At 41.0% G+C, this 24,649-nt stretch overlaps 1 protein-coding gene across 4 annotated transcripts in view; it reads left to right on the top strand.

Annotated features, from left to right (window-relative positions):
- Positions 1–2,334: 2,334 nt before the first annotated feature.
- Positions 2,335–24,649, top strand: part of eya2 (EYA transcriptional coactivator and phosphatase 2) — a 31,922-nt gene continuing 9,607 nt past the window's right edge. The window contains exons 1-11 of one of the 4 annotated variants that reach the window (XM_023845413.2): positions 2,335–2,749; positions 14,531–14,659; positions 15,811–15,863; positions 16,110–16,164; positions 16,362–16,482; positions 16,656–16,772; positions 18,698–18,774; positions 18,912–19,092; positions 19,179–19,318; positions 19,891–19,974; positions 22,536–22,625. In XM_023845413.2, coding sequence (XP_023701181.1) covers positions 16,380–16,482; positions 16,656–16,772; positions 18,698–18,774; positions 18,912–19,092; positions 19,179–19,318; positions 19,891–19,974; positions 22,536–22,625 — 792 coding nt within the window. In that variant the 5' untranslated portion in view covers positions 2,335–2,749; positions 14,531–14,659; positions 15,811–15,863; positions 16,110–16,164; positions 16,362–16,379. Of the gene's footprint in view, positions 2,750–14,035; positions 14,055–14,530; positions 14,660–15,810; positions 15,864–16,109; positions 16,165–16,361; positions 16,483–16,655; positions 16,773–18,697; positions 18,775–18,911; positions 19,093–19,178; positions 19,319–19,890; positions 19,975–22,535; positions 22,626–24,649 lie in introns of those variants that run through there. The other 3 variants (XM_023845417.2, XM_072715704.1, XM_023845416.2) reach the window with 3 other exon arrangements.

The following is a 24,649-nucleotide window of genomic DNA, read 5'->3' on the forward strand; positions in this document are numbered from 1 at the left end:
CAGTTATTACACCGCCATTTTCGGGAGGAGTGTATATATGAAATTTACATAACATGCGATACAGCAGATGGATTTATGATTTAAAATAAATTGTTTGAGTCATTACTCAGTTATAGATGCACACGGGTTAAATGAGTACTCTTTGCATTGCAAAGTTTAGCTAAGACTCATAACACATCATCACAGTCTAAGGGCCCATCGATTGTCTTATCGGTTACCTGAACATAATATTTTGAGACTTTATGTAAATTGGAATGTGTAGATGGCCACACAAGTCTAACAGTTTAAAGTTCAATTTTATTTTGGAAAGAAACATAATAGGCCTACACGAAACTAAGAGAAGAAAAAAAACATATTTACGGTTAGTAAAACACACACACACAAACATTGACATTGATAGTGATCCCAAATGTATGTTGTTATTTATATATATATATATATATATATATATATATATATATATATATATATATATATATATATATATATATATATATATATATATATATATATATATGTGTGTGTGTGTGTGTGTGTGTGTGTGTGTGTGTGTGTGCTTAAAGTGATATTTTGTTGTAGCCTATGGTGGACTCGTGAATAGAACCCCCCCTCGAGGCAATTCATCCATAGAATGTCGATACTGTGTCTTTTAGTTGGAAGATTGCCTCGACATAAAAACAATTTTACACCATAGAGAGACAACGCTGTGAACAACACTGTATTAACAGCAGATGGTCCCCACACATGTATAAGTTCCAAAGTATACTTAACAAATGCAAGTTCTATTCATTCTTTATCAAAAACTTGATATATGTAAGTTTCTGTGAAAGTACATGTGTTGTTCTTCCCCGGAGTAATATTACATTTAAATATATTTAAAATGGAAATAGTTCAAGTGACTCGATGGTGCCAGTAGAAGTAAACATCAAAGAAAAGGGTGAAACAAACACTGATGAGCTTTACTTTTTTCTCATTATCCGTTAGAGGAAGCAAAACAGGTGCAAATTTCGCATTATCGGAAAACTTTGATGAATGTTCCCGTAAGCCATATTTAAAAGAAAACAAAAACACTTAATATATTGTGTGGTCAAACAATTAAGCTCCCTCAAATTGTTTCATACGAAAAACATAAAATTGTCCACTCGTGTGTAATACCCTGCTACTTATTCCCAGTCAAGAAATGCGGAATATACAAATACGCTTACTATTTACTTTTCTTTTCTGTGTTCATCGTTTGGCTCCTATTCAGTCAAACTAAGGTGGTATTTGATCTTATCTTTGAAGCATACATTAAAGCGTCATTATATTTTCACTTCACTCCCATGATCAATTCATCTGAATTTCACAGATCCATCAAAAATAGCAAGTAGCCCAAAATGCTCAAAGAAAACAATATGTAGTCAGTCCGAAACACTCTGAAATTTCATAAGTTTATAAAGAGTTTAATTTAATGACTGTACGTCTCTCTTATCCGTTTTCATTTTATCGTCAGGAATGTATTTCTATAAGAACTGCAAGCTACTTAATTTCGAAAAGAGTTTATACATGCCGTCATATACAGTACATGACGTTTATTATGTATTTTGGACGGGATTGTATCCTTACTGTTTCCATGAAAAAAATCCAAATCAAAAATATGCAATGAAACTAGAGAAACGAGACGGAAGTCAGTACGACACGAACTCACCTCTAGAACGATCTACAATTACTTTTATACATTTTGTCATCCAGTCCGGTAGTTAATTCTGAATGTGATTGTGCACAAATTTTATATTCATAGTTTGGGTATTTATAAAATACTCTGCCTGCTGAAACAGCAATACAGAAATGCAAAATCATTTCACACTTTTTTGAGATTTTTGGTTAAACAGTTAATACCTATATACAGCAACTGGTATTCAGATTGAACACATCCCCTAAAATTTGAGGTTCATAACTTTTGCTGACCACAGAGACATCAGATACTTTTTACAGGGAGCAGTTTATTAGTGTTAATTTCATTTATTTTCTTTGTCAGATTTTCGGAAGCGATTAATTTTATCAAACTTTTTTTTACTTTCAGTGATTATCACATTACGAGATTAGTTGAATTTTTAAGCGTTTTTCAGAGAGGAACTTACTATTATAAAACAGAATTCGAGTAATGGTTGCACAAACTAAGTTTAAGAATGTCGCCTATAAGTCCGTTAAAAAAAGAGTCAAAAGCAAGAAAACTAATAACAGCATGCGTAATGAATAACACGGGCAAGGCGGACAACTTGCCCCCTCCCCCCCATCCCATCCCCGCCCCGCCCCGGCAGAGACGTGCTCGCTTTGGGGCTTTTAAGAGCCGGGACATGCGGAGAGCAAAGAAGCAAATGAAGAAGTGGAGGAGGAACTGGGATTGGGAAATTTGTTCAGCATCACTTCCCCGCCGATCGCCTATCACAACATAAGCCTGAAGGTGTAGTCAAGCAGCTCTGTCCTTGTGGTTTTTCTCCACTGCAAAAAGAGTTTAGATCTTTTCTTTTTTAAATATCGCTTTTAACCTGAAAGCTTTTTAAAAGACAGTTTTAGGAGTGGCGATTAAAAAGAGGACTTTCTGAAATAAAGATATACGTTATAGGAGTTGAACGGACTGAGCGCTTGTACGCACGCAAAGTTCAAGCTGTGATATTTTAACTTGGGAAGCGTTATAGTTTGCTATTTTAAAACGACATCGAGATGGAAAGGCCATTTGACTGATTTCACCTCACTTGCAGATATAATGGTAAGTTGACTGATAAATAATTAACACCACTCGTTTTCATATGAATATGCGCGTATTATCTAACATGGGCTGGAAATCACAGGCGCTTGTGGTGCAGGACTGGGCGTTTAACAGCAGAATAATCACTTGTGTGAGACTTTGTGCCTTTTCTCTCCCAGTATCTCTTTTTTGAAAATGTTTGGTTTCTTGATGACATTTAGGCTATCTGAACTAATTAAATGATAAGCAATAGAATGTGATATAAAAACAGAATGAGCATACTTTTGCGTCTTTGGCCAGTATAGGCTATGCGCGTTTAGAAATGTCACGGGGAAAACCTTCTTTTATTTATGATCCTAACAGTGTAAAGTATTCTTTATACGTTTATAACTTAATGCGATGTTATAATAGCATTATTGGTAAGCTAATTCCATGCAAAATACGTCCGACTCAATTCACTATTCACTATTTAGTAGGTTGTTTTGTTTTTACTTGAGGGGCAGGACGATATTGTATGAAGAAATAAATAGATAAATGATGAAAGTGCAGATAAACTATATAGATAGATCAGTAAAAAAGTATGATAAAAGTATGGTTTTAAAGTACCTGCTTCACTGTTGACCGCCACATACTTTTGTACCCCGTTTTTTCTGTTCCAAATTGCCAAGTTTCATAGTTGCTCCGGAAAGATTATGATTAAGATCATTTACTAGTTTTAGTTTAACTATAAGAAACACATTTGTTATTGAAGTAGACTTTGTGTACGATTTAGCTACGGATAACTGTTGATCGTACCGCATTTTTTGTACATTTTTATGAGGAAAGCAACAAATAGTTAGAACTCCTTTTAATAGCGTACCCGTATCGTTTAGATTTAAGGTCATAATTTGAGTTTAAAAATGTAAATTTAAGGATGTAAATATTAATAACTAAAGCTTGGATAAATATAGATATTGTGAACTTAAAATAACATTGTAGGTTTATTTTAAAAAGTGTTTGCCTTTTATACCCAAAGAATAGCCAGAAGCGCCCTGTCGGTAGAAAGACTGATGGATTTCAGTGTGCAGTTATCTCTGCTTTATTTCGGTCTTGTTTGAAATATGTTTGTTAAAGCTGAAAAGGAGCTTTCCAGTATTACCGTCGGGTTCAAACAATACAGGCCACAACCACCTACAAGTTCCTGCTAAACAGTTAATGGAAATATCCTATATATAAAACAGCATAATAAAAATAAATTGTGAGTTTTGCTGCTGTCATTGTAATTTGACATCATCATCAACAACAATAATATAACATATAAAGTTACCTGTTTTTTTATGTATTAAATATAATCTTTTCAACCCATTATATATAGCTCTACTTTAAATTACTTATTTTACTTATACCTCTTTATCCCTCTATTTCGTGCTTCAGAGGAGGAAATGATCTACAGTATAATTGAATGAGTTCTTTAATCAACGCAAAACTGATTTATTTCCCTATTCTCTACCAGTTTAGTGGCAGTTGTGTTATTTATATATGTTTCATTTTGTTGGATGTAACTCATAATGTGTGCTTTGAAATAAGTTTTCAGACACCAACGTATTTCACAAGTTAGATTTTACATTCAAATTACCCTGGAATTTGACTAGTGAAATTTTATATTTACTATATTGACTCCAATTACATTTCATACATGAATTATGCCACACATCTTGTTATTCGCTTTATATGGGGTTGGTCATAATGGTTTGGCTTATCGGTATATAGATATATTATACATATTTTTGCAAACATGCATTACAGCATTAGCATCATTCGTCTTTGTGTGTATAGGCTTATGCGTCTGTGGCTGTGGACGGTGATTCTGGGTGTTGAAACCTCCTGCTTTCATTTATGGAGGCAAAGTTATTCCTCAGATCTGTCGTTTTCTTCCTTGTTAATGAACAGGCAGGTATATCTTGGGTTATCCAGAGATCACTGCAGCGCTGTTATAAGTAGGCCGTGTGGTCAGGTAATTTAAGGGAACTGCAGCGAGAGGTTTTCAAAGAGCACTGTTTAAACTCTCAAATATCTTTTGTGGCTTCCATCTAAAAACATTTCATCTGTTTTTTTTCTGTTAAGAAATATAAAGAACCTTTGAAAACATATACCTCGCTTTTTTAATCAAAACATAAAACCTAAATTAGTGAAATTACCTGTACTTTGGGAAATTAAATGTTGCTGTAGAGATCAGAGCCTCATGAAGATTCATGAGGCTCTGATTCATGTTTTTAACCTGTTTTGTACAGTTGTTTTTTCCCATTTCCGAAAAGATTTCGTGTCACATTTTAAGTTGTGTTTCTAAGTGGATTTCGAGACAAACTCTTCTGCTTTTTGCAAGACGTGAACACCTATACATTTCTTACTCTCCTCTACACATTACCCCAGATATAAAGAAAATAATCAGGGCAGTGCTTTGCTGGGTTTGATTTAACACTCAGCTTCCTAACCCACCCTAAATAGAAGAGCTCAGTCCTGTACTATTTTTCTTTTCCAAACCTTCTCCTTTCATGGTTCCTGTTACCGAAGCTAATAAATTTGGAATAAGCTGCACTAGTCTGGGATAGGGGATCAGCGAGCGGGGAGTATTCCCCATCCGGGACTAAGAGGCGGCCCCCTCTTAAGAAAACATGAATTAATTCCTAAGTCCTCTGTAGCCAAATGTTCCTGGAATGAAAAATATTTTCATAGGAAGTGCAGTTCCTCCTGACCTTATCTCTGCCGCCTACATTATCCCATCTCTTACTGTAAGCCGTCTCTTTCGGTTTAAAAATGGCCACCAAATCAAATTAATCAATGAGTCTGTGAAGTTTCAGTATTTGGCTTCGAAAAATACCTACCTGCCTGTCGGTGTTAAAACCCCCACACTTATAATAAAGGTTAACAGACAATAGTAGCCTGTTGTATTTGTGATTTGCAAAACACCCAGTCTGATTTGTTATAATGTGAAAGCAGTCCGCAGTGAGGAGCAGGGTGAATGTATCCTCATTTAAAGACTGCTGTGCGGATACACAGTGGAGAGATGTAATATTTCATTTTTGGTTTATTTACACTGGGATCCTTTTGAATAAAAATGTACATTTATTTCTGATGTTATTCTCTGAACAAGTTCACAATGAGTTCAGTTCTCTGTAAGTGGTTCTGGTTTCAAGGCAGTGGAAACAATGCACACTGGAAACAGACATATTTGGTTTTATCTCCCCCCCCCCCCTCATGTCATACATGTGCTTGTGAGCAAATGAAGGCAGAGGCAGAATTCTGAAAGGGCATTGTTTCTAGTGACAGGGAGACAGTTTGTGGTGCACGTTCATGCCTGGGGGTGTTACTTTAAATCAACTCCTTAAGGTTTTCATTTAATAAAATACAATATTGTGTCAAGGAGTGCCTAAAATCTAAAAGAAAACATAATCCCGTAAGGGTTTGAACCATAAGAGATCTCCAGACCAATAATATTCTGTGTAAATGACATAAAATAGTAACAGAAACAGAGAAATTGTATTATTATAAGGTTTTCCTGTAGCTTATATCTGCTGAGAGCATGCAAATTAGTTGTATCATGTAGTTGTTATGTTGCTCCCCCCGATTTTAGGAGCTTGTTGTACGTAGGGGTTTGTGCAAGCAAGTAAAGCTGGTAGCCAGTGCATCTTTAACGCGAAACTGTTTTACATCACGTGCGCTGAACTCCTGTCCAAATCGTCCGCAGCTCCTTGATTTAGCTTTTTTTGGTTTAGCTTACCTTACCGGTAGATTTATGCGAGGGGCACCACGTGGGGTCAGTTCCTATCTTAATGATGACTTAACTCCCAGAATCGGGAGCGTGGCGCCCAGAGCAGCGGCCGCCAGCGGCGGAGTCCGCGAGCCCTCCTTACTTCGTTTTTATCTTTTAACTCGGTTAGCTATTTAATGTTTTGTGCGAAACTCTATAATCACGCATCAAAGTAAGTCCTCAAAGCGCCCATTAACGCGAAACCTAGCCGTTAATAGCACTTCAGTTAGAAAAATTGTACTTTAAATATAATATTTGAGTATGTTGACGTTTATTTATTAGACGTTTTGACCAAAGCAACATGAAAACAAGGTTGATAATACTGCTGTATCGTAGTGCTTTGCTCCTCGTGTACGTGCATAGTAGGCTGTGTATTGTGGTTATTTAGTTGTTAGGTTTTGAAGACCTGTGCACAATTTATTCATCTTAATATTTACGGCTCAGAGTAGCATGGCGGATTTCCCAAAAACACTAATTTTTCCAAAGAATGTCACCTTGAAGTACAGGTGCTGACACAAGTATTTGTCATCTTGTTTTTATTGCCCTGTTTATGAAGGTATGATGGATAGCGTATGGGGGCAATATGAAGTTCTTGTTCAAAGGTCTATGACTCCTTATGCAACAGTTTATTTAAGTAGCATCTTATAGCAAATGTCCCCACAATGTGATAAAAATTTATTTTGACATTTTGGGAACATTTTTTTTTCCGGGCCCTACAAGGAGGAAATAAATTTGATAAAAATCCAAATCTAAAACTCTTGTATTTAGTTTGGTTACTTATGGTTAAGGTTAGGGCTGGGCAGGGGTTAAGGTTGTCATAGTTGGGATTAGGGTTACACCCATATAAAAGAACGGATTGTCCCCACAAAGATATGAATACAGACGTGTGTGTGCGTAGCTCAGTCTTCCTCTTGTCAGTGTGTACCATGTTTCCAGTGAGTAACGCACTCCATGGCAGCTGTGGAGGTGTCATGTGTGCCACTGGTTAGGTGGAACCCAAGCAAACCCCCCCCCGATGCATATGTCCGCCCCAGACAGCCACTAAGGGAAACGACCTTAGTAATTTAAGGGTTTATTATCAAAATGCCACTCTGAACTTGTATGTCACATTTTATCAAAAGTATTATAATATTGAACATAAAATCTGTATTAGTCAGACAAGGTTTCCAAGACTTGGATCAGTTAGCATCACAGAAAACAACTTCTGAATGCCTAAGGAAGCAATATATTACTTTATGAATGATTAAAATTCAGTTACTGAGTGTTACATAATATACAGCTGCAGAAACGCCATGCAGACATTGCAGACATTGCCTTGGTAAAGTAAACAAAGGAGAAAGCAAAGAAGTAATGGAGCGATTCTGTTGTCGGTCACATTAGTTCAGACTACAGTGAGAGGGGTGTCCATCGAGTGGCTACCTATTAAATATCTACTACTAATTAACATGTTTTATACCATAATAAACATTCTTCAACAAAGATGTTACTGTACTGAATATGCAGGTGGCCGCTGTCTCAATAATAATAAAAACTTCGACTACTATTCTTTGACGGCATAAACATAGATTTATGGCATGAAAAGCAACAAAACAGAATCACTCAATTACAGCATAATATATTTAAAAGTGTTCTGTTACTAATACCTTCATATGAAACTGTAGTTTTGCTCAGATGGTGACAAATGAAATAGAAGCCTGTTCTGTTTGCACACTTGTAAATGAAAACACTGACCAGTTACTGTTTATTTGCTGGCAAAAGGAAAAACTGCCACATAGACAAAGTGTGCTGGAATACATTTGGGAATGCATCATTTACTTTTATATTATAATACTATTACATATAATTTATGTCACAGTATTATAATAATTATGAATTATACATATAATGTAACATATGATATATGAATATAAATATATACTGTATGAGGTAGACAAATAATTCTGTCAAATGTTTTAGCTACATAGTCCATTCCCAAAATTAATAAACAGGAAATTTCTTAATAAATTAATTATTAAGTGGTTGCAGTCAAGATTAAGTATTTATAGATTAGACAGCTGTTTGAGCCATGTGTAACGTCTTCAGTTTCTGATTGCTATAGCAAGATCATTTTCAGTTTCCCATGTGAAAGATCATCCTTAACACGGCCTATTTACTTTTTCTGTGACAAATTCAACATAAACAGCCATTGGATGATACCACAGACAGCTCTGACACCCTGAGCATACACACCCAAGTAATGCAAACAGGATTTTTTCAAGTTGCATGAAGTGCATCAGCATCCAGTTCGGAATGTTCCTGCATTAGGAAGATTTTGCAAAAGAACGTTTGGGATTTAGGCTTATTTTGTGGAACGTGGATGTTTGAATATAGTTGGAAGAGGTGTGGTTTTTTTCATGAAATTATGCTCTAGGTCAAACTGATTATTTTTAATACAATGTACGCTTTCAACAACCGACGACACTTTTAGAAAAGCATAGTTTTATGATTGTTATGCTTTCTTTTCTATCAGAGGCTTTGAAATGACAAAAGAATCAACAGAAGAATTTAAACAAATTAGCATCTGGGTGTAGCTTCTTACAGTTGTCTTTGAATCTTGAAATCTTGTACACAGCTGCACCTAATTTTCTTTAACAGTGAATTTAGTAAGCATTCGATCTCAATGAATAAGAAAATAATTAATTTAACGATGCACATACTGAAAGTTCATTTCTGTTTGACATTAATGGTCTTACAAATATTGAGCAAGTTGCAATGAGCATATTTAAATGAACCCATGAGAAGCGTCTACAAAGTAGGGCCAGTGGGAGTTTGTTGACCCTGAATATGTCAACAGTTCATAATAAGTGTAATTTGATATTATAGTCCGTTTTTTGCCATAAAGGAAGAGGAATAATTTGTATTTTACACCCCCTTCAGTAGGAGTAATTGTTATACATGTATTTTTAGGCCTGAAATTAGTAAATCTGTTAAGTCTGTTGTTGTATCCTATGGTCGAATAGTCCACAGAGATATGCATTAACACCAAATATTCAACTATTTTGAAATCCTAACCTTCAAACAGTACACATAGCATCACGTTTAGGGCCAGGCCACTGTTACGAACCTCTTTCTGTGGGAAGAGACCATTTTGCCTTGTAGGGAAGTGACTTCTGTTTTGCACTAGCAAAAGCCAGCTTAAATGCAACTGCACTGTAATCTGTTGATGGCGGCTCAATTGTATGCAGATAAAACGAGAAGTTACACACAGGAGATGCTAATATGGTCTCCATGGGAAGCCGTTTGTACCTGGCTCTGTAGCTATGGGACTTTTAGGGTTCCTGGGTATAATCCCCTTTCCCCTCCCTTGGTTGCACCCTGGGAGGCCTCCTTCGAACCAGCAGTCCCTGGCAAACACCCCACCGCCCACAGTTAGCCTCGGACCCCCCACGCCTGGCCACAGGCCTCCCTCAGCCCCCTCCCCCGCACATCCCAGGGCTGGGCTCTGTCAGCTCTTAACAGCAGACAGCAGCTGTCTCTGCGGTGGTCAGACGTGCCCCCTGAATCTCATGTTCAAAAGCCACACACGTGTGCCCACACCCACGCAGGGAACAGACGCCGAGCCCCAAGCTCTGTTCACACCATCGGCAGCTGCTCCTTCTTTCAGTTTCCTTTTTTTTTCTTTCATTACTGGCTTACAGTGACTTAGGAAAAGGAGATTAAATTGGATGGACTCCAGGTAGAAGGGCCCAGTGTGTTTCTTTGCAGGTCAGAGACTCACTGCATACGCTTCTGACCCTGTAGTACTCAGCTATGGCTTTTAGTCATTTGTGCTGCAGGTCCACCCTTTAAAATTTGTTTTCGTTTTCTGGGCCTCGACGCGCCTCTGCTCAGCAATGTGTTCTGTGGCTGGGAGATCATTTCTCCCATAGTTTCCAGAGTACCAGTGGTGGGTATTTGCATATGCTGGCGGTACTCGCAATTACAGGAAGACATTTTACCTTCATGAAGGAACGGACTGCATTCTGACCAATGCTGATCTGGGCTAATCCTCCAAAATGTGACTTTTTTCCCCCCATTTTCCTGATTTACCTCAGTCTAACCCCCTCCACCACCCTGTCAGCCTAGAGCAAAAAGCCATTAAAAATCAGCATGCTGCTTTTGCAGGAGTTAGGTAGCATGACTCTTTGTTTATTGGATAACGAAAGACCAGTTCTGAGCGTTCTGATCTCCCAAGGTGTACCAGATGTTCTACCTGAGAGCAGACTGCCGCATGATTTCGGGGGGGGGGGGGGGGGGGGCATCACCCCTCCCTCGCTCTGACACACGGGCTTCCATCCGGCCTGAGGGGAGGCCTCGCCATGGGTCACCCCCCCCACCTCTTGGGGCACTGTCTGAGGGTAGCGATTTGGAGGAAGGGGATGCCGAGGTTGCAGATAAGGGAGCCGCGTGGCCGGATGGATCGAGCGACGATAATGGCTCCGCTGCAGCTGGCAAGAGAGCCGGCTTCTTGTCTGAGGCCTGTCAAGTGGAAAAGAAGCCCCTACGTGAGTCGCGGCTTGGGTTTCACGGTGGGGGAGGGACGAAGGGCTGCCAGAGCAGGCGGGAGAGGCACTCACTGCAGTGACCTCTTTGTGGTACCATGTGGAAAGTGTCGCATTCGTTTTGTTTCGCCGTTCATTGTGCAGCAGCAAAGCCGGTCTTACTTAAGCACAGGTTTAGTTTAGCCGGAGACCAGCATAAATCTCAAACCCAAATAAAAGCTGCCTGTTTGCTGACTTAGCATCGTCTCATATTAGCAGACATTAGCAGTTTACAGATATCTGCTCACCACCAAATGGACCTTAAATGTGTCTCTGAAGATGATCGTGGACAAGTACAAATCGTCGCCTCCCTCAGGGCAAACCCTGTTGTGCGAACGGTGGGGTTGAGGGGGGCAGGCAAGCAGTGAGGTAATCGCTGTTTATAAATCATCTCGCGGAGCCATTACGGAGCCATAATCACTTCCAACATCTGCTGCTGTTATACTGTTGGAAAGAGAAGTGCTGGCCAGTCAGGCTTATTTATGACACTAGGGGTTAAAAGGCTGCAGACGGGCTCCGCGTGGCCTGATGCTGTCTGTCTCTGACCCCATGGCAGCAGCAAGTGCTGCTTCAGGAGGTTAAGGAGCCGCACTAGCATGTAAGGTCCTGTAAATAAATAAATCTTGTAAGCATGACTTAGACCGCTTGGTGAACAGTGAAAAATTTGTGTGGCTGTTGTAGTTTAAGTTTTTGAAGTGGGCCTTCTGATGATCAGATGATCACTCTGAAAAGTTTTGTAATGCTTGTGTCTTAATCAACAGGAATAAGGCCAAGATAAGATGCGTAACTACTAAACAATGCACAATTTGACAGGTTTCACAAAATCCTAATTTAATTTATCCTTCATATTTATCTTGGCCTGTAATACATAGCTCTTGCATCCTTTGTCTCGGTTTATTAACAGTACTTCTAATAAGTTTTTGTGGTTGCACAATATGCCAGCGCCTCTAAAATCAGTTGAAAATGATGCCCAAAATTATTTAAGTTCCAAAATCTAGTGCTGTGTCAATAATGTGTTGTGTGTCAGTCTCCTGATTCCCTAGAACCACGGTACTTGTGAAGACCTGACTCTCATTCAAATTACATTCACACATTACTCTTCTTATTGTATGAATTACCTAAAAAGCCATCAATCTGTCAGTTTGTAATTTTCTTTTACTATTTTTTTTAACCACACTGCCTTGAGCTCTCCTTGGGTGTCCCAGCATGCTTTGCGGAACAGAGGGATCCTTTGCAAACAGAAGGCCACAGGCAGAATCCCATTGCAGATGGGACTGATAGTCTTTATGGACTCCATATAGAAATGGAGAGGGAGTCTGACACATAGAGTCTTTGTTGGGGGGCCACGAGGTGGGTGGGGCTGCCCTCTGGGCAGGCGGGCAGGCAGGGGACAGACACACCCGCTAAATGTACCAGGTGGAGAGGAGAGCATATGGTACGGCTGACCTCCTCGGGGACCCCATTCACCTAGACCCTGTCCCAGCTGCTGTCTCCACCTTTTAGATACACTTCAGCAATATTCAAGCAAGGAGAATGCTATTAAGGCTAATTGCCATGGTGACATCCCATGTTCCATCTATCTCAGTAAACCCTGCTGCTTCACCAGGAATAGGGATAGTCAGACTAGTCTCAGCTGTACAATAATTTTTGCTTCATTTTTGTAATTTACTTTATGCTGTATTGTAAATGCCATATAGAAGCGTAATGTAGTATTTCACCTTACTAAACAGTAGCCTATGACACTGTGTATACCCAGTCCCTGCCTGGCCTCTGTCTGGGTTCTTCAATAGTCCTGCTGAAAAACTCTGTGCCTTCCCATGTTCTTTTGCACTCTGGCCAGACGTCCCGTCAAAAAGGAAGTCAGGGTACAGATGTACAGATAATTTTGCATGTCGGGCCTTTGTCCCCTTCGCGCTCTCCCGAACCTTTGTTCAGGGTCCGCCAAGGCAAAGAGCCAACTTGGTCTCCCTTCTGCCTGTAAGTGGGATCTCATCCCCACCTTCACAGTTGTGAACAAACATATGTTGGGGACAACCATAAAGTTACACTGAGTTCCCCCACTGTGGAATTCATCTTACTTCTTTTGTTCCTATTCTTTGGACTGTCTTAGGCCTCCTTGCCCAGTGAACTGAGTGATCATTTTCCACTGCACTCTGCAGATTCTAACTGTCTTCTTCACTGGCATCCTTAGCTGTGCCTTTGGCACACTGGTGACACCGTCTCTCCATAGTAGTAATACTGATGTTTACAATGAAAACAAACCACGCTGTTACAGTCGGAGCTCTTGGCAATATCAGGCTGATGGGGCAATGCGCGTCGCTGCTCTCTTTCCGGCAAAAGCTTGTCAGATAATTAAAAAGACAGTTTTAACTGTTTTGCTGCAGGTGAGGTTTATTTTTCATGCTGCAGACTTTACAGGTTCATGCGGAAGCCATGGCTGCCCCTGATTGGTTCCCCTCCGAAACACACGTCCTCTACACCGACTTCCCCTTTTAAATCTCATTCCCTGCTTACCCTTAAACTTTCCCCTGTCATTGTCAGTCTCCTGTCAGGGTTCGGGGGCAGGGGGGGGTCACAGTTCAAGCTGCAGTGTATGACCCCACCAGACTGAAGTACCCTGGGGGGGCAGGGGATCCTGAGTTCAAATGAAGCTTTTTGGGAGGGGGGTTGATAGAAAATAGACATTTACGTCTAGTAAAGGAGGATCTTATTCAGACTGACATTCAGGGATTTAAAAAGAGTGCAAAATTTGATGTTTATCGTGTTAATTGTTCTGTCACTGTCCAGTGAAGTGGGTGTTTTGTCCAATGGTGATTTTTCTGAATATTGTTATCTTTGTAATACATTTTTTGCAGATGTCAAGTGTTGGTGTTTTAACAGAACAGATTGTCTAAATAATACTGTGGGCTGCCAGCATCAGCATGCTGAGTGTTATACAGTTATAAGTGAGCTATAAGCAAAGTACCAAAGATACATACAGGTATGGTGTCCACCCCATCCTCAGCTCAGATTTAATTAATACAGCTATTACACTGAAATAGCTTTGGTTAGATTTGGCTATTTCACTGAAACACATTTGGTTAAGAATCCTGCTCAGGGGTGCAACAACAAATACGGCCAAGTCTAAATAAGTCCAAACAAGTCAAAACAAGTCTCGAGTTTGCATGCAAGCTAGGGAGACCCAGATCTGGGAGCTTGTAGTTCTGCTGAAACAATAAAGTTCCTCTGCACCTTGTAAATCCCTGGATCTCACCAGAAAATTTGCGTGGCCTCCAGCAAAGCCAACCACCTTTAGTGATACACAGCTTCCCAAAAGACCTCAGATGGGATCAACATTAAAGCCTCATGACTCTGTACCAACCTTTGTTGACTCAACACAACTGAAATCATTTTTCCATATATCTCTGACTGTCAGGTTACTTCAGTATTGAACATAGAGTGTCCCTGTGTCTGTAGGTGTAGGAGATGCTAGATCTGGTGCTGGAACAAAGCAGGAGTGCAGACGCCTTGAAGCCCATCCACTGGAAGCAGAATAAACAGACAGTAAACACTCCCCCTTGACCTTTGACCTTCATGGCGCCTCAGGTCAGTTCTTATACTTATTATTGTTATTGATTTTGCTATTATCACTGTCATAGTTATTTATTAGATACTTGTACCCAATGTACAGTAGCAAAAGTCTTAGGCGGTGAAAAGAAAAGTTTACAGCTATTTATCTGGGTAGTAAGTGCACATTTGTTCAGAATAAAAAGTACAATTTAACATCAGAACATATGGAAATTAAGAGTAACACAATAAAAATTAGTAATAACTTTTTTTTTTGTTCTACAAAAAGCTACTGATATCTAATTGGATGGCTAGATGAACACCACTTCAGTTCCTAAACCTCTCCTCAGGGGCACCTCAGCCATTCCAAGTGTTTATTAAATTTCACTAGCTCACTTAATTAATTAACTTAATTAGTTAAAAAAAAGTCAATGAGATATTGATTAGCTATAGGAGGTGTGCTAGTGGTCGAGTCAAAAAATACCTTGGAGTATTGGATGATTGGTGGAAATATCGGGGTGATTTTAGCGGAGGTTTTGAAATGGCTAAGCTGACACACTTTGACAGGCATAATAGCACAGTTTTACACCAACATGAAGATCATTTAAACATCATTTTCTTTGGCTGCCTAAGACTTTTGCACAGTACTGTAGCTTAATGCAGGGTATTTTCTGATGCGGTAAATTCTTCCTGAATGTATGTGGGATACCCTTCGCACATAATTTGCCTACTGTATTGTACAAATTTGATTTGCTCTCCAAATTAGTTTTAAGATAAGAAGATTTGGTCAGTAACAGAAGAGAGATTGGCTTGCATATGCTTTTTATGTTGGATGATCTAGAAACTGACTACTTGAAATTCAGGTTGGCTGATATCAAACAGATTGATTATTTTGGCCTGCCTTTAAAGGCGTTAGCTTATAAAAACCTGTGGCTCATATATGCTTATTGTGACTTAATGCATATCATAACATAATGTTTGTATTGCCGACTGTTGTCACCAAAAATAATTATTTTCTCAATTACCTAGTTGTTTCTCTCTACGAATGAGTCACACTGTTCTCTGAAAAGCCACTCAGAAAACATGAAAAATTGACTACAGGGCAGTGCAGCATTAGCTCAAAGGCTGTTGCAATGACAATGTCATTTGCTTTATTCAAAGGATTTATTTCTTTGTATGCCTTTTTGTAGGTAAGCTGAAGGCAAGAAACTTGACTGACAGGAACCAGCTCCGTTTCTGTTAGGTAGGGTTAAATCCATGTGTGTCTGTGTGGTTGCCAATTATATTTTTGGGTCGTCATGCAACAAAATTCTTCCAGTAATAACACTGGGTATTTATTATGTCTCATGGCAGTGAAATCTTAGCTATGCAGCAATCAATCTTTATTTATAATGCAGGAAAAGTGTTATTTATATTGCATTTAGCAGCACTGGCCAATCAGAATCCAGCAGCTTTATACAAGCTCTGCTTTTTCTGTGTCATTCCTCAGGTGACTTTTGGGCTGACTCGTTAGATTTCACAGTCCAGCACGCCTCTCTGTTAAGGTGAGTGCTGATATTCTGCTTCTAAGTAGTTTCTCGTCAGCCAACATGGCTACCACATTAGCAAGTTTTAATTCTGAATTCCATATACAGCTTGTGGTATTATTTTGCCTAGCAAGCAACTGCAGTGTCCAAAACTGTCAGTGCTGTGGGTGCTGAAAAACAGCGATCGGCATTCTGAGCACGTTTGTCGTTTGCAGGCCTACAGTTCCGTTGAAATGGCGGCGTACAGCCAGACCCAGTACAGCCCAGCCATTCAGCCTGCTGGGCCTTATCCTCCCTACACACATCACACCCAGGGTTACAGCATGCCTTCCTACAGTAAGTACCTGCTCCCATATTACTCATGGACACCATGAGTGCACACACGCCAGTTTCAGATGCTGCACAAATTCGGGCGAGGTTGCCTTATGTAGTCCCATTCTTTGACATGCTGTAATTTGGACTTTCGATGAAGTTTGTTGACCCCTGTGTCTTGCTCCCTTTGTCTTCAGACATAAAGACAGAGGACGGGCTGAGCCATTCTCCGGGACAGAATGGCCTTCTGGGATACTCAAACAACTTCAGTGGCACTCCTCCCAGCCAGAGTCTGTACAGCTACTCCGCACACGGTCAGTCTCTGCACTCGCTGCCTTTCCGTCACCTGCATGGTACTTTCTGCTTTGCTAAGGACAGCAGCTTTTCGCAGAACAAGTTCAGGAACTTTCTGTCAATTATACACAGTATTGGGCAAAAGACTTAGGACGTCAAAGAAAGCTATGTACTTGGGACGTAAGTGTCCATTTCCTCTGAAAAAACATCAGTTTAATGTAATAGATGTTAAATATATATATATGCAAATGAGTGAAATATAAAATTTTCTTCTGTTCTCCAAAAAGTCACTGATATATAGTTGGATGGCTAGATGAACACCGCTTCAGTTCCCAAACCTCTCTTCAGGGACACCCCAGCCATTCCATGTATTATATTAATACATATATTAAATTTTACCACCAACTTAATTAATTAAGTTATTTTTAAAAACCTGATGAGGTATTAGCCGAACGTGTTATACTAGTGGTCAAGTGAACAAATACACAGATATATTGGATGACCACTGCAAATACCAGGGTTTTGAAATGGCTAAGCTAACACACTTGAACAAACATCACAGTTTTACACCAACATAAAGATGACTGAAACACACACCAGTACAGCGCCACCCGCTGTTAACGTTCTGTCATGGCCTCAGCTAGTGCACAAATATTTACAGCCATTCTGCTGCCCACAGGTGGTAGTATATGCCAGTCCCACCCCGTGCCCTCCCCCCCCCCCATCGTAACACACACACACACGCGCGCACATGATCCCCATTAGCCGCGGTCGGGGGTCCGATTCCCTGCGTCTGACAGCCCCCACTCTTGTCCGCTGGGTCACGGCGCGTCCTCCATGTCTGTACGAGCAAATACACAGAGACGCAGAATCGCACTCGTGTGTGTGTGTGAGGCTGCATGGATTTGTGTGATGTTCTGTGTGTGAGGGTTTGAGTGTGTGTATGATGGTGTGTGTGTGCTGTGTGTGTGTGTGTGTGTGTGAGAGAGAGAGAGGGTGCACGCATGTGTGTTGCACCCCGCATTCCCCATGGCGCCCAAACCCCGCCGCGCTCGGCTCACTTTATAGCTTCTAAAGCGCCGTAAAATCGAGCCTTTTCTGCCCGGGCCAGAGGTTAAAGGGCCGTATTACGGTGATGGTGCGTAGCAGATCGGGCGGATCGGGGGCGGGGGCGGGGGCGGGGGCGGCGTGTTCCACCAGGCCAGGGTACATGGCGCCGGAGTAAAGTAAACGTGCTGATGAAAGGAAGATACAGCAATTTATACTGCGGCGCTGCCATCAAACGGCTGTGTCCACAGGGTGACATTCGGTCATTTACGATACAGTTTTAAAGGCATATAGTCTCCGGGAAAGTTGCTGGAAAAACAGAAGCTTCTTGCCCTTTAATAGTTTTCACTTTTAAGAGGTAAAGTTGTCATCTAAGTTGGTTCGCAGATGTCTAGGCCTAATGGAAGGAAGCTCCGTATAAGGCTCAGTGTCTCAGCATTTTCACTGCCGCTGCTCAGGGCCTTTGCCCAGAGGGGCCATGGCTGTCTGTATGCACTCTGAAGTGGGACCTTCAGCTTTTTTAGAAACGGTCACATCTCTGATCGTTTCCCATCAGCGCACTTTCAAACTCTAGTATGGAGATTTTTATTTATTTTTTTCTTTACCTATTTTGTTATGGAGTTATTTGGGCTAAGTGCCATTCTCTAGGGACAGAGAGGGTCCTCCTGGGACTTGACCAATCAGCTTCCAGGTCAGTGGCCATGTGACCAGAGCCAGAAACTCACTGGCAGGCAGGACCTCTCAGAGGCTGCAACAGCAATACAGTACTCAGCTATTTCAGTAGCATTGGTTACATGTTGCCTTATAACTTGATAATGTTGATTTTTGAGTTGCATCTGAAAATTATAGCAGCACTGAGACACTGACTGTGCTCCTAACATTGTGCGGCACATTGTAGGGGGTGGCATTTCCTCTGGACTCTTCCAGGGAACCAATGGGATCGCTAGCTCTACACCATTCAACCCCTCCCAACAGGTGAGTCCAGCATCGGGGACATTTTTCACATAATGTACATTTTTGCAGTCGAGACGTGTGGTGTCATTAAAATACTTCACATATTGTTTCAATTGTTTTATTGCTCGTGCGTTAAATCCTTTTCCCTTTCCGTCTAGGACTTCACAGCTTACTCGGCCTACAGCCAAACGCAGTACTCGCCGTACTACAGTTCCCACTACAGCGCCCCCTACCTCACGACCAGTAATGTCAGCCCTTCGGCTATGAGTGCCGCCATACCCTATCAGCACCCAGAGCTCCCCCCGGTGGCAGCCAGTCACAGTCCAGAGTCCCTCGCAGGTCAGACTGGAGGCCCGCCCTCTCTCAGCTGACAGCTTCGTACTCACCTTCTTGTGAGTAACTCACAGTCTTTATGTGCTTTCTAGCAGAGCATCACCCTCCCCCTAGCCCACCCACTCCCAGCAAAGAGCAAGAGGGGGTTCGATCTCGGAGGGGCTCTGACGGGAAACTGCGGGGCAGGAAGAGGACCAACGATCCAGCACCGCCCCTGGACTCCGACATTGAAGTAAGCGCCACCACAGCGCCACCAAGGGGCACTATGGGGCAGGGTTAGCATCTATGCTCCATTCACACTGATATCAGAATGATCGGTGTGGCCTTCAGGGAACTTTAAGTCTGCAGGATTGCTTGGGTCATTATAGTGGAGAGGTGCTGTTGCTTGAGTGAATGGAATGTATCTTAATCCCCAAAACTGTACCAAGAGAGAGCACTTGACTAGACTCTTGACTGGCGTTGTTTACTATGACCCATACATCGCTGATGCCTGTAGATAAGAAAGAAGCTTTACAATGTGTCATCACCCTGTGCCAACATCGTGGGCCAACATGACGAATGCGGCCGTTGTCCTGCGGGCTCCCGATTATTATCTTTTTTTTTGTGTTTTTTCTTGTCATTTCTGTAGTTCTCAAAACCAGTACTGCTTAGTCATGGATCAGTTAAGACCAACAGATAATTATGAACATAAGATCAAATAGGGACATATTTTTACTAATTTCTTTGCTGTATGCTTTACTGTTGTGCATGTGATGGATGAACCTTGCTTTGATTTGACGGGATCTGTGCTTGCCTTCTACCCAGCGTGTCTTTGTGTGGGACCTCGATGAGACTATCATCATCTTCCACTCCCTGCTAACTGGGACCTTTGCGACGCGCTTCGGGAAGGTAGGCTCCCGTAATTCTTCCTTGTAGCCCCTTACTGCCTCCATTTGACTTAAAAAATTTTGTTTCATGTGCGTCACGAAAGCTTCTCTCCAAAGTTACTTACGACGGTGACGTTGTTGTGCTCCGTGGTTGTGAAGATGGTGTAACTTATGGAATGCCCAGCCCAGAGGAAGAGAAACAGAGCCCGTTCTTGGGACTTGGACCAACGGCCTTATGATACCGAGTCTGTGTCTTTGACCTTTGTCCCACCTGCTGCCTGAGAATATTTTTGAAGCTCTAACTCTGCGGCCCACAAACGCGGTGTTTTCGTATCTGCGTCGTCTTGGACACCCGCCAGCACATTTCACATAAACCAATCAGAGAGATGTTTTTCTTTGTTTTGTTTTTGTTTTCTGTTCCGAGGTTTTTGGGCAGTTTCCATGGACCCCCTGTCTTTTGGGGACCTCTTGGACCTTCCCATGAGAGGCGCGGCGGGTTATTCGGCCCTGCCTGTCACACACTGTTTGACTGACAGCCGGTGAGCCCCTTACGTCACGTTCGCGGCAGCTGCTGGGGGAACAATGAGCCTGTTTCTTTTTCTTGGCCGGGGACGTGTTTTGAATTCCCACGATCCCTCGCTGCTCTGACACCATGCGAATGAATGCTGTGGAGCGGGTACGCAGCCATCTATGAGTGCTGTTGTTTTCTTTCTCTTTTTTGTCATCAGGGGAAAGAGGGTGGGAGAGATGACTTTGCACAATGAGCCAGAATTCCTCCTTCCTTCCAGCAGGTCTGCCCGCTGAACGAGTGAACCTTAATCCGACATGCTGTGACATCATGCCTGAGACATGCAAAACACATTAGTGTCGCGGGGGGAAAAAAAGAAAAAAACAACAACAAAAACTGAGCAAAACAGAGAACTGGGATTATTCTGCTTAGAGAGAATTTGGGCTTAATTAGGCAGAAACCAGTTTGATTTTACCTTATGAAAATCCCATGGTCTGCCAGACAAGGAGCTTTTGTTTATTTTAGTTTGGGTTTCATTCTTAAAGAAACAGGATCCTTTTCTTTTCCTTCTTATTGCATGTTGAGTCTGGAAGACTCCAACCTCTTCCCAAGACAATGCACACGAAGGACACGTCACAATAAGCAAAGCACTTGACCTGCAAGCCTGGGCTTATTACGATGAAACCGCGTAAACGCCGGCAGGCTGCGGTGCAGCATAAAGCCAAGCATATTCTGGGAGCGACATCAGTCCGCTTATCATGTGACTCCTTTGCTCTCTTCTCGCCCGTGACGGTGTGAACAATGGGCCGGCTCATTGTTCGCAGCTATGGCAGCCCCGAGCTGCGCATGCATGTCTCCATTTAATTCTCCCACTCACTCCTCGCCTATAATTATGAAGCTGAGCCTCTTTCATGGAGCGGCCTGACCTCTGAATGAAGGTGTCTCTTCTTGGCAGGGTACGGCGGGTAATTATGCCAATTAAAGGTAAACCACAGCCTGCCCATGCCCATCCCCTCAGCCTCGTTTTCCGCACACAATGGCTCCGTCTCCCGGGATGTGTGGGAGGAGATGTGGGCTGTCACCCCCGGCAGTGATGTGACGTGAACCTCTGGCTGACACCTCTCTGCTTGTCAGGCCGCCAACACTGGAGCCTCCTCTGCCACCACGGCTGGCAGCCAACTGCAGGCACTGGGCTCCTATTCGTCACCGTGAAGGAAACCACACTGATAGCCAGTGTCGAGGATTTACATTATGGCCCCTTTTCACCTTCTCTGCACCCCCCACCCCCTGAGGTGCTATTTACTGCCTGACGACGAACGCGGGCTGAATACTACATGACACATCACTAAATCTTTAAAGCCTTTAACCAAAAGAAAAAATAATACAAATCCCGCCGGTGTGGAGAAATGATTGATGGAGATATAATCACATTTCTTCTTTAAGAAGATAAGCTTGTTTTGTTTGTTCAAGTCTTAGAAAAAAAAAAGAGTTGTTTTTTTAGTAAAGGTGGTTGAATCCTTTTTTGAATAATCACAAAACAAAAAGTCTGACTTGATGGACGTTCTGTGACGGTATGACGTACCCCTAGCATCCATGTCCTGTCAATCTTCATTAATACAGTTAGAATAGCATAAATGGACATACAAATATCGCATTTTATATATTGCCTCTTTCTATGTGATTTCTTTAACTTGCTATTTTTTCCTCAGAATTTATTGCTCTTTGCTTTCTGTAAGTGTCAAATATGAAGAACAGCTAAATAACTTTTAATGTACACAGGACAATGTACAGTTGAGCAGGGGTGTGCCATTTCTTAAAAAGAAAAACGATAACGCCTGTTATGTATAAGCCTCAGAATAATATAATTTATTATTACCAAGATGACGCTGTGCCAGCCTATGAAAGAATAGGTGAAGTGTGAAATAAAGTTTCTAACAATTACTGAGATACAAGTTTATACCATAATGTGTTTCAAAAGTAGGCATCTTTCCAAAGTAGTTATCTTTAATTTTCAATTTGGACAGCAAATGACACTTGTCTGTCTCACTCTGTTGTTCTCTCATTTTTCATTTTAGGATTCTGCAAAATCTGTGTCATTGGGGCTGTGGATGGAGGAGATGATCTTCAATCTGGCTGATTCACGTCTCTTCTTCAATGACCTTGAGGTGAGAGTGCTATCATTTATTCAGCACTTTAGCTACTTGTTTTTCTTTAATTGTTACTTGTACATTCACCGGGAAGTTGCTGGGAGTGGCAGAGAGGGTACCAGTTAAGGAAATGGATCTGATGGTTTGTGTTTCAAGAGCGGAGGGGGCTTTGGCTGTCGCTGATCTGCTATCCGGCTTTTGTCATAGACAGGAACTTTTTTTACAGAACCGGGTCTTTTTTCTGGAACCAGGAGCTTCTGTCGTGTTCCCACCACAGGAACTCAGTCCGATTATTGTTCCTCTGAGGTAGTTAGTGGTTTTTCTAGTCCCTATTTTGATCTAGGTACTTTTCTTTTGACCACAGACACCTGGGGTGGGCCTTGTAGCAATAAACTTGTGGATTGATTGACTGGCACTAACCTGAAAGTTACACAGAAGCGTTGGGAAAAGTACCTTCCTGGGCAAAAAAATGGCCAAACCCAAAATGGCAAATACTAAACTTTTCAGGGTCTCAGCAGCAAATAATTGTTCAGGATATTAGCAAGAATGCAATTAATAAATAAAGTAACTAAGCTTTTCTCTTTTATTTTTTTAGACGTGGACTAGCTTTTTATAGAAAGAAGAGTTCATGTTGTTCTACTGAATGTTAATGGCTTCAAACAGTTAATAAGTCTTTAAAAATGTTTCCTGATTAGTTTGTTTTTAATGTGAGACCAAATACTCTCTATAAGGTTCAGATCTGGACTGTGACCAGGCAATTTTGCGTTTGACTCATTCTTTTTGTCCAGGGGTTTAGTGGAGCAAATTGAGCAGAAGGAATTATTTTCCTACCTCAGCTACATTACAAGCATTAATAAATACCTTTTTGCTTGCGTCTTCATATTTCTGCATCAGAAAATTCAGTCAATAACCAACATACTTCTGTCTAATGTCACCGGTGCCAACAGGGAAACTCGCCAGCGCTTATTAGCAGAATAATATTACACCATTTTTTATTCTGTGGAAAAGAACAATCGATCTGATCGGCAGATATAATAATGAATTATTAACATGTGTGGGTCATATAAATATAAATATAAATTAAAGGCTGTGTCCCATTTCCATCACAATCAATGTCCCCAACTGACAAGTAGGTAACAAAATTACTTGTTCATCCTTCGTTGTTTTATATGAAACTGTGTAAAGTTTAATATATGCGCTTTTGCAGCCAAGCTTATTTAGCATAAAGGTCACTTTCCTGCTATGTGGTGGGAAAGCGACACACGTAAGTGGCCAGGAGCTACAAAAGACACCCCAAGAACTGAGAAACAAGGTTCCTGAACTTTGGTGGGAAAGCATGTAATAGCTACTAATAAATAAATAAATAATATTTATATTATAATGAATAACTAAATAAATAAGTTTAGAAATTAATATATCATATTTAGATAAATTATATATCTTAATTTTATTTATACATACATACATATATACATACATACATACCAGTCAAAAGTTTTTGCACACCACAGTTTTTTTTTTTTACTACTTTTCCATTTTATTTCTTAAACTGCAGATTTTTTATTCTTGTTAAGCATTGGAAAGTTGAGTGGACATCTATAAATGAAAATATAAGTCAAATAAAACAAGTTAACTTTATAACATGGAACAGTGCATGTCTGACATCCTATTAACTGGTCATGTGGTGACGACAAATTCTAGGCTGTCATTTAGCTTTAAATGCACTATGAAACTGAGCAGTATTTAATTTCCCTTGTAGGATAAATGCCTCGAACTGCTAGAGGAAGTTACTTTGATGAATCAATGATATGACATTTTCTTGCTAATAAAGGTACTCAAACTGTGAACTTATTGTAAATTTATTTGTTAGCACAGAATATTGAGTGTATTTTTAGTAAATGTTAAGTGAGTAACAAGCAAATGTAGATAATCTCAGTTCATGCAAAAACTTTTGATTGGTAGTGTGTGTATGTGTGTGTGTGTGTGTGTGTGTGTGTGTGTGTGTGTGTGGTAAATAAATATTGTGTATTTGTTTCAGATAC

The sequence above is a fragment of the Paramormyrops kingsleyae genome, chromosome 8 (assembly GCF_048594095.1).
Source record: "Paramormyrops kingsleyae isolate MSU_618 chromosome 8, PKINGS_0.4, whole genome shotgun sequence".
Lineage (NCBI taxonomy): Eukaryota > Metazoa > Chordata > Actinopteri > Osteoglossiformes > Mormyridae > Paramormyrops > Paramormyrops kingsleyae.